Here is a 10,379-nt window from a genome sequence, read left to right as displayed (position 1 = left end):
GTTCTATAAAGATGTCTGACTGCCAACTGTCGTTAACTGCTAATTCTTCAATGTAGTCTGGCTGCCATTTGTTGCTAGTTGTTTGGTACACACTACTGTGCTATCCAGGGTGTACCACGAGGAGGCGAACTAGCATCGCACCCCTCTAAAATAATATACTACAGTCTCTTGGTATGTGGTGTCAAGCGCAGTTCATAGTGCAATCAATTCCCTGGTGGTTGGGGTTTTCCCTTCACTAGATGTGTTCAGACACAGCACATCTTATTGCACTAAGGAGTTGGATTCCACAGCCTCTCCCAGCTTTATAATTCTGTCACTCCAGAAGCAGCCAAGACAGCAATTGCCTAGAGACTCACGCTAGTGAATAATTTAATTTAGTTTTTAATGCCCTAACAGCCTAATAAGACTGCAGCACAAACACAGAAATAGATACAAACCCTTAGGTTGACTTCAAAGTTAAATTCAATTTCAGAAGACAAAAGGCCGAAATACTTTTCATATTTACACATTTAATATTATTTTGCAGATGCAAAATGTTAATTAGCGACGCATAAATATGATGCATACAAACAACTAGTTTGTAGGTGGGCAGCTATACGAAATGAATGAATGAATGAATGAATGAATGAATGAATGAATGAAGTCCAAGCAACTTCCGCTTATTCATGCGTATAAATCATTTTTTTAGATTCATAAAAATCAGGTGAGATCCCGTGACCCACTTAGCGATTGCCATGACTTGCCACTGTAATTCTGGAGTCAATTACAGTCATAAATCAAAGACTACTTGTATTACAATGAACATCAACATAACACAGTGCATAGCTTTTATAGCCATTTCTGGTTGATCCTCATCCTAAACCTGATTAGTTTATTGAATAAACTATTTTATTGAGCAAAACATCATTATTCTCAACGTTTTATCTAATAAAGTCTGTTTCTCTGACGACATCACTGCCGTTAGGTCATAAATCATGATTTACAAGCTGCCAAAGGCATCCCCACGCAAGCGCCAGGTGGCATCTGGCATAACAGCATGCGAATGAGAAGAGAAGACTCTGCAGACACCACCCCTCTTCAGCTCGGGGCGGGGCTGTGGCCTCCACGCGATTTTCCCGTCAGAACTACAAGGACCATCACGCCTTGGGCGCGAGGGCTCGCGGCGTCGCCTCCGTTGCTAGGATCTCCTAACGGTCCCTTTCCTTTCCCAGCCAAATGCCGCCGCCGCCGCCGCTCTCTCCAGCTCGGGTGTTCGCTGAGTTGGTGTCCCCGCCCTTCGGCTCCGGCACTGCAAACGATGAGCCGGCCAGAGCCGCCGAAGGAGGGCCGTTTGGGAGGGAAGTTCACGTGAGCGGCAGCGCGGAACTCAGCGCCGGACCGGATCGGGCCAAAGTCACGGTTTATTTGAGAAGCAGGAAAGGAGAAGCCGGCGCAGCGCGAGGCAGCATCACTCGCAGACTTGACTACGTCGCCCAGACGGTTCGGCAGCGCGGCGGCATCTCAGTGGGTGAGATAAAGAGAAGGGGGGGGGGCAAACCCGCGCGCAGCCGCAGTAGGTCTCCCGCCCTTTGCGAACGTCTCAATTCGTTGGTCGCTTTAGCAATAGCACTTAGACCAGAGGTCTTTAAACTTGGCAGCTTTAAGACTTGTGGACTTCAACTCCCACAATTCCATAGCTGGCTGGAGAATTCTGGGAGTTGAAGTCCACAAATCTTAAAGCTGCCAAGTTTGAAGACCTCTGACTTAGACTTATTGTATACCACTTCGCAGTGCTATTTACAGCCCTTTCTGAGCAGTTTACAGAGTCAGCATATTGCCCCCAACAATCAATTTAGTCCCTCTGTTCCCCCACAGAGGAACCGCATCTTAGCCAGGGAGTCCGGTGAACTTAATGTTTCAGAGAATTTTGGTGCCGCCGTCTGCTAAAAACCACCCCCTGTTCTTCATGCCCACCTGGTTTTAGCTAGCATGGGGAACCCAAAGGTGCTTTTTTTCAAGAGGCAGCTGGACTTTCTGGGTTTTTTTTTTCCTTTGAGGACGTTTAGTTTCTCATCCAAGAAGCTTCTTCCAAGAGCTGAAGAACCTTTTTGGATAAGAAGCGAAATGTCTTCAAGGAAAAAACAAAGAAAAGTCTAGCTGCCTCTTGAAAAAAGCACCTTTGGGACAAATAAGACCTGGATGACTGAGAACCTCCATAGACATCTAGCCTGGGGAACCCCTAGCCATTCTGCCTAGTGGCTGAATTAGGCTAAAATATGCTTTATGCTAATGGGAGCTCGGGATGCTCTATACATCGAAATACTTGGATAAAGGGGTCATCTGGATAGTCCCAGATCCATTCCAGATGTAGGCAATCATAAATCATTTTTATAATGCAGTGTATCTGCAGTCACCAGGAGTTGATCTCAATGTCCAGAGCTGGTTTTTCCAGATGTGCCAGTGTGCCTATCCTAGTAAATAGAACTTTAAAAGATGCTTGCTTCAGAGTTTTTGCTTGGAATTGGGTTTTTTTCTGGAACGCTGACACTCAACTTATTTTGATTTTAATCTCACTTTTCATTCAGAAGCCCATGGCAGCGTAGGTAACATACAATTTTTAACTGCAGCAGCAAGGATGTGAAGTAGATTGAGTTTAGGAAGGTTCATTGGCTCAGAGTTACCAGGGAGCTGAGGTTGGACTAGAAAGTGAGTCTCCTTGCTAGTCATCCAATACCAACGTTTCACTTCTCATCCAAGAAGCTTCTTTGATGAGAAGCGAAATATCTTCAAAGAAAACCAGAAAGTCCAGTTGCCTCTTGAAAAATGCACCATTGGGACAACCATGACCTGCATGACTGACCATCTCCATTGATATTTAGTCATCCAGTAACTTTATCACTAGGGTGCTCTTGGGGACCATCTATCAGTGGTAATATACCTTCCATATTTATCCTGCCAGATCAGATACAGAGCTGTGGTTCATACCTTCCTAACTAAAGACTTTCCACTTCCCCATTGTGTCATGCCTTCTCAATCCACTGTACCAAAGGAGGGATTATTTCTGTATATATTCCTATGATAATACATGTTACTTAGCCATCATGAAGGAGTGTCATTGGGCAACTAGCAATGTAGTTATGTACTGATCTAAAAGTCATAATTTCTCCTGAGTTCATATGGATGTAATTCCAACCTGTTTTCAGACCTCACTCAGCTGTGAAATTTACTGAGTTCATATGGATTAGTAATAGTTATGATACCTCATCTAACCTAGAAATAAGATATAACACTGTTTGTGGAAACAGTTTTGAAGGAAAAAGCACACAAGTAAAATACAAAATATATGTGGCCTTCAAGTTAGTCAAGACTCCTGGTCACTTCATAGTCAAATTCATGCAATTTTTAGGCAACATTTTCAGAGGTGCTTTTCCATTGTCTTCTTTCTAGGGCTGAAAAGGTGATAGCCAAAAGTCAGCAAATTGATACTAGCCAGTATTTTTATTTGAATTTATATTAATCACAGTTCTTAATACAGCTCAAAAAATCCTAGAGAATAATTATGTTTCTTTTAATGGTTTTAATGCTATGAGTAACACCTTATTTCTGTCCTACACATGGCACTTTAGAAGATTATCAGGAATTTATAGGTGCCAGGTAATTTAAGATATTCCTGATATTGCAGTCTTTCAAAGCATAATTTGTTAAAATTTTTGGAAATTGTTCACTCAATCATGCTTATTAGAATTGTTTAGTCCTTTGCATTTGAAGGGAAAACAATCTTTTACATAATTCCAGGAAGGGGCACAACTGCTTTAAGAAATTGCAAAAAAGGTTTTGAAGCACTTTTTTATTTTTGAATCTAAAGAATGGTTAAATGTTTTCATGGTAAAATATGAGTGAAAATATTGCTTTAAAAAGGGTGTTGGATCTGGACTTGATCCTTATTAATATAACTCTATTAATTTTAGTGAGTCTGTTCTAGCTCCAACTCACTTTTACTGTTTTGAAATACATTGCCATATTTTGTTGTTTAGTGTGCCTGAAAGAACATTGTTTTTAAGTAGTGGACTTAAAATGATCATTTTTCCTCCCCAAGGAAAATGATGTTACTGTGACAAAAAACTTCAGTAGAACAGACAATGCATATAAGATGGAAGCCGAGGCAAGTATCTTAAATAAGAGCACTATTAGTCTCAAATATGTTTGTTTTGATTTGTCAAAATTTTTAAAACCCCTCTAGATATAAATTGTTAATTTTATTAAAGTCACTCATTTGCTTTTTCATTTAGCATTGTATCATGTTAAAGCTAATTTAGAATTTTAATGGGAAACGTAATGGAAGTATTCTGAAAATGTGTCATTAATTGCTGTAGTATCTTGTATGTTGGTCAATTAAAAATGGGTAATATTTTCAAATAGTATAATGAAGTGAGGAGAGAGGCACCACTATTGAAGAGATGTGTTGCTAAACTGTAGCATAGATTCATATTTGAAAGTGTGTATCTTTATTTAAATTATGGCTTATCTAATGAAGATCTGATAGATTACTTTGATCCTAATCTGATAGTAGTAGATACTAACAAATGCTTTAAAATAGAGTATGTTAAAGGTATTATACCTTCGATGATGCTCAAAAAAAAATAGTTTTAAAAATAAATCTTATTGAAAAATGTTTTTCTCTTCATCACTTAAGGTGTTGAAGTATTTCCCTATTTTTAATGTTCATAATTTTCAACCATTTGCCTAGTTCTTATTGACCTGAATTTTTAAGTTAGTGTTTGTTCAGGGTCACCCCATAGTATTGAAGAAGAAAGCTTAATATAATATCGTTTTATAAGTTTGTCCATTTTTTAAGTATTTTGTTTAATATAATTTAAAGAAAAATAAGTTATGTGTTTAATTGACTACACTGCAGCCTTATTAGATTTGCAAGTTTTTTTACAGTCTTGTAACCTTTAATATTTATATATATATATATATTTATTTATTTATTTTATTAGATTTTTATACCGCCCTTCTTCTGAAGGACTCAGGGCGGTGTACAGCCAGATAATAAAAACCCACAATATACACATTAAAACAGAAACTTAAAACCAAGCATATTACAAAGATGGCCGAAATTTAAAAAATTTAAAACCCTAAAATTCATAAATAACCCCAATTAAAATTTAATAAAACTTTTAAGCCAGTCCTGCTTGAATAAATAAATGTGTTTTCAGCTCACGGTGAAAAGTCCGAAGATCAGGCACTTGGCGTAAACCAGGGGGAAGTTCGTTCCAAAGCATAGGGGCTTCAACAGAGAAGGCCCTACCCCTGGGGGCCGCCAGCTGACATTGTTTGGCGGACGGCACCCTGAGAAGACCCTCTCTGTGTGAGCGTATGGATCGGTGGGAGGCATAAGGTAGCAGCAGGCGGTCCCGTAAGTACCCGGGCCCTAAGCCATGGAGCGCTTTAAAGGTGGTAACCAAGATCTTAAAGCGCACCCGAAAGACCACAGGAAGCCAGTGCAGACTGCACAGGAGTGGTGTTACATGGGAGCAACGAGTGGCTCCCACTATTACCCGCGCAGCTGCATTCTGGACTAACTGCAGCCTCTGGGTGCACTTCAAGGGCAGCCCCATGTAGAGAGCATTGCAATAATCCAAACGAGAAATGACAAGAGCGTGAGTGACCGTGCATAAGGCATCCCGGTCAAGGAAGGGGCGCAACTGGCGAACCAAGCGTACTTGGTGAAAGGCCCTCCTGGAGACGGCCGCCAAATGATCATCAAACGACAGCCGCCCATCCAGGAGGACACCCAAGTTGCGTACCCCCTCCATTGGGGCCAATAACTCGCCCCCAACAGTCAGCCGCGGTTGCAGCTGACTGTGCCGGCATCCACAGTCACTCTGTCTTGGAGGGATTGAGCTTGAGTCTGTTTCTCCCCATCCAGACCCGTACGGCTTCCAGACACCGGGACAGCACTTCGACAGCTTTGTTGGGGTGGTCCGGGGTGGAAAAGTACAGCTGCGTGTCATCAGCGTACAGATGGTAACTCACCCCGAAACCACTGATGACCTCACCCAGCAGCTTCATGTAGATGTTGAACAGGAGAGGCGAGAGAATCGACCCCTGAGGCACCCCACAAGTAAGGCGCCTCGCGGTCGATCTCTGTCCCCCTGTCAACACCGTCTGCGACCGGTCAGAGAGATAGGAGGAGAACCACCGATAAACGGTGCCTCCCACTCCCAAACTCTCCAACTGGTGCAGCAAGATACCATGGTTGATGGTATCAAAAGCCGCTGAGATCTAATAGGACCAGGGCAGAGGAGCAACCCCTATCCCTGGCCCTCCAGAGGTCATCCACCAACGCGACCAAAGCTGTCTCCGTACTATGACTGACCGGACCGGAAGCCGGACTGGAACGGGTCTAGATAGACAGCTTCATCCAGGTACTGGGGAAGCTGCCATGCAACTACACTCTCTACAACCTTCGCTTGCCAATATAACATTGCTTGCCAATACTCCAAGACTGGAATTACTGTATTGGGATATTAACCAGTTGCATCAGTTGTATTTTAAGTATTTTCAGACAGTACTTGATTTTTAATTCACTATACTCAGTTTATTTTGCAGATTGTGAGCCAGCTTTATAATAATGAATAAAATAATAGAGTAAATAAAAAAAATGAGAGGCTGGAAAAGATCCATATATACTGCTATCTTTTGTTTTGATCATCTTGCAATTAAACCATTGAAAAAAGGCTTCTACATTTTTATATTCACTTACAGGTTTGCATTATATTTACTGATTTTGGAAAAATGCAAGATACATGTAATCATCTTGTTGAAAAACTAGATAAATCTGTTATCATCAGCTCGCCTCATTTTTTCCATACAATGGAGGCTGTAGATGCCCTTCGGTAAGTTTCTCAATACATTTTTCAAGATGTGTATTTCTGGCTTGCTTATTTCACTGTGAATGTGTATTCCAAACTACACAAGTAAAATGTTTTCTTGATCAACTTGAAGAGAACTGACTGTGCCATACATAGAGATTGCAGCTTTAATAGCTATCCTTTGGACCAGGGTTGTCAGACCTAAAACTGATCATCCGGTTCATACCAACATCTCCACATAGTTGCAGGGAAATGCCATCACCACTATGTTTACTAATAAAAAGACTGGAGTTAGTATGGGAAGTTAACTACTGTAAATGTGTATTTCTGCCCTGTCAAGTCTTGGGAGGCAGGAGAGATTGGGAAATGTTGCAGACTGTTAGAATGAAATATTGAATTAGATTCAGACAAGTTGGACACATTTTTCATTTCCCCAACCTTCCTGCCTTAATTTAAGGAGGAGAATAATATAAGAAATAAGCAGTAATATTGCAATAAATAAGGTTATTTTTATTACTATTACTATTATCATTATTATAACCCATCTTTGGTTTTTTTTTCTACTGAAAGTTGGATAATGTTGTTTCCTATTTTCCCCACAACTAGAATCCTGTGAGGTAGGTTGGGCTGAAAAAAAGTGAGTGACCCAAGTCATCTATCCACGTATAGATTGCTTTGTAGTATTGCAGCATGTAACTAAATTAAGGAAACAAACAGAATAGCAATAAATTTTGAGGGTTGTACATATTTGAAGTATTTTTTAATCTGCTCTTCATACTTCCAGGATTGTGTGTGCAAAACAGTAGTAAAATAGCCTTGCCCTCAACTATACAATTATCATAGTTTACAAAGAAAAGGGAATAAGTAAGGAAAAAGGCAAGTTTAGTTCCTAAAAATTACTTTGGCTCTCTTTCAGAAAAGAACAAATTTTTAAATAAACACTATGAAGGGAGAACTTGTAACTATGCAGAAATGTGTGTAATTATGTGCCTAGATGTGCAGTTATGTGATACTGAAGTGAGTTATTATGTATCCTGAGGCTTCACTTTATCTGAAAGAAATGTCATCATGTTTGACAAGCATAAAACTGCAATTTAAATAAGAACCGATTATCTAAACTAAATGCTCTTTCTTTTCAGGAGGCAGGTATGCGTTTCTGCTGTTAGGAGTGCTCAGCAAAAAGCTCAAGAAGTTTGCCAATTGTTTGGACACTCCCTGGGGAAACCTCTGCTAATCAAGGAAGAAGAGGTAAAGGAGTCGGAAGGTCATCTTGAAGATCATACAGACAATTCTTCAGATTTATTCAGTTTTCAGCAGAAACTCCAAAGTGCCACCATCCACATTTCTTCAAGGGTATTTGCTATTTTTGAAATAAAGGGAGAGAAGAAGAGGAAAAAGGCTGCTCTTATAAAAGGCAACTAATTAACCTCTGAAGCCATTAATTAGACTTTGTTTTTCCTTTATGAAGAAGAATGTACTCAGGAACCTCTACTTGATTTTCCATAGTCTTTACAGATTACAGTTGAAATAGAAACTCCTTCTATTGAATGGGGTGAAAAATGTGGATCCCTGCCAGTGTTTTTAAAAAGTCATTGCTATTCAGATGTTGTAACTAAAATTAAGGGAAAGCTTTATTTAGTGATCGTATAGTGCAAGAAAATGCTCTTTGAGCATGATTTTGAAGTAATTACTGACTCATTCTGTTGCTCGGCAAGGCAAACATAAGTAGATGTACCTTGCAGTCCTCCTCCCCTTGTCAGTGGATTCTGCCTTTTTAGAGCATTTGTTACTACAACTTCTGGGAAATTGGTTTATCTAAAATGCATATTCAGAGTTACCTTTATACAGCAGCCAGTAGTCCTAATGTTTATATAACTTTATTCCAAGACCTAAAAATTTATTCTGTTATTCATGCAGCAGTACACATGTTTGGTTTGGTCCAAAGCAATCTGCTTTTTAAATAAAATATTTGTACAACAACTTCATTGTGGCTTCCTTACTGTTAAATTGAAAATTGTTTACAATTAGGCTTGTGACAGTATTAAGGAGGTTGTTTTTCTGAATGCTTTATAAAAAAACCAAATTGGTGCAGTACTTTGCATTGGGTCACCAAATTGTGATTATCACTGAATAGGGAGAAGAAAAAGGAACACACGTTAATAAATAATAGATGTTGCATTATGCTAACACAGTTGGCTCACTAAAATACAGTTTATGGATTAATTTGCATATTTTATGGTAGTTTCCTTAAGTCACTTCTTACCATAATCCAGAAAATTGGGTTCTATTTGCAAAATTGGGGGGGGGGGATTGCATGGCATATTTTGCTTTCACAAATGATTATTTACTATTAGATATGATAGATGATTTGTTCCATATAAAAATATAGGATCTAAAGCAGATAAAAGAAAATACAGTAATAAAATACATATGTGGTAAAGAATCAACATTCAGATAAATACTGTCTTTACAGGATACCCCAGTCTGCTCAGGTTCTTAGCTCAACTTCCTTAACTATAAATTTAGCAATGTATACATTTGCCCAGTAGGACTATACAATTTGGATCCTACTGGGCTGTTTTTCAAGTAAGGATCTAAGCCTAAGAGTGGATATAATATAAGGATTGTTTTTAATACTTGGATGAAAATCCTTTGCAGCCGTTGACTGCCTGAAGTCTGAAACCGTAGACAAAACAAAATGCTAAATCTCCTTTGATATGCTTTGCCAAGCCTTTACTGTAATTGCCTTCAGCTATTGCTTGTTTGTGGGTCTTTTTGCCTTCAGTCTTGTCTTCAGTAAGACGGAAGAGTATGGACAGCATACTCTATTGGGTTATGATCAGGTTACTGACTTGGCCAGTGTGGAACACCCCATTCTTTGCCTTGAGAAACTCTCAGATTTCTGTTGCTATATGTTTTAGGTTATTATCTATTCTCAATATGAAGCCACATCCTATCAGTTTTGCAGCATTTGGCTGAATCTGAGCACAGTATAGCCCAGAATTCATCCTGCTACTTTTATTAGCAGTCAGGTCATCAATAAACACCATGACCCGGTTCCATTGGTGACCATACCTATGCCATAACTCTGCCTCCACCATATATGATGGATGATTTATGCTTCAGATGAGCTGTTCCTTTCCTTCTGCATCATTTTTTTCTTTCCATCATTCTGGTACAAGTTAATCTTGCTATGGTGTCATAAATCGAAAGAATCTTATTCCAGAACTGGGTAGCCCTATTTTAGATATTTTCTGGTAAAGTCTAATCTGGCCTTTCTGTTCTTGAGGATTATCAGTGGTTTGCATTTTATTGTAAAGTCTCAGTATTTACATTTATGCAGCCATCTCTTGACTGTAGATTATGACAATGACACACCTACTTCCTCAAGAGTGTTCTTGACTTAAAAATGTGAAAGAAACAATGATAATATGGGCCAAAAATTTTGGTTATTCAATAGAATTAGATAAATGACAAAAATTGTGGTATAGAAATTGTAAATTAACAATGTCAACAGCATAT

General features: G+C 39.3%; 1 protein-coding gene across 1 annotated transcript; it reads left to right on the top strand.

The window, feature by feature from the left end:
• The first annotated feature begins 969 nt into the window (after nucleotides 1–969).
• Nucleotides 970–8,831, top strand: IRAK1BP1 (interleukin 1 receptor associated kinase 1 binding protein 1). Its single transcript, XM_058164140.1, has 4 exons — nucleotides 970–1,503; nucleotides 4,076–4,141; nucleotides 6,751–6,881; nucleotides 7,997–8,831. Exons 1-4 carry the CDS (start codon nucleotides 1,216–1,218, stop codon nucleotides 8,277–8,279), a joined length of 768 nt encoding a protein of 255 aa, XP_058020123.1. The 5' UTR covers nucleotides 970–1,215; the 3' UTR covers nucleotides 8,280–8,831.
• Nucleotides 8,832–10,379: the final 1,548 nt, after the last annotated feature.

The sequence above is a fragment of the Ahaetulla prasina genome, chromosome 1 (assembly GCF_028640845.1).
Source record: "Ahaetulla prasina isolate Xishuangbanna chromosome 1, ASM2864084v1, whole genome shotgun sequence".
Classification (NCBI taxonomy): Eukaryota; Metazoa; Chordata; class Lepidosauria; order Squamata; family Colubridae; genus Ahaetulla; species Ahaetulla prasina.
This window is presented reverse-complemented; position numbering and strand designations above follow the sequence as displayed.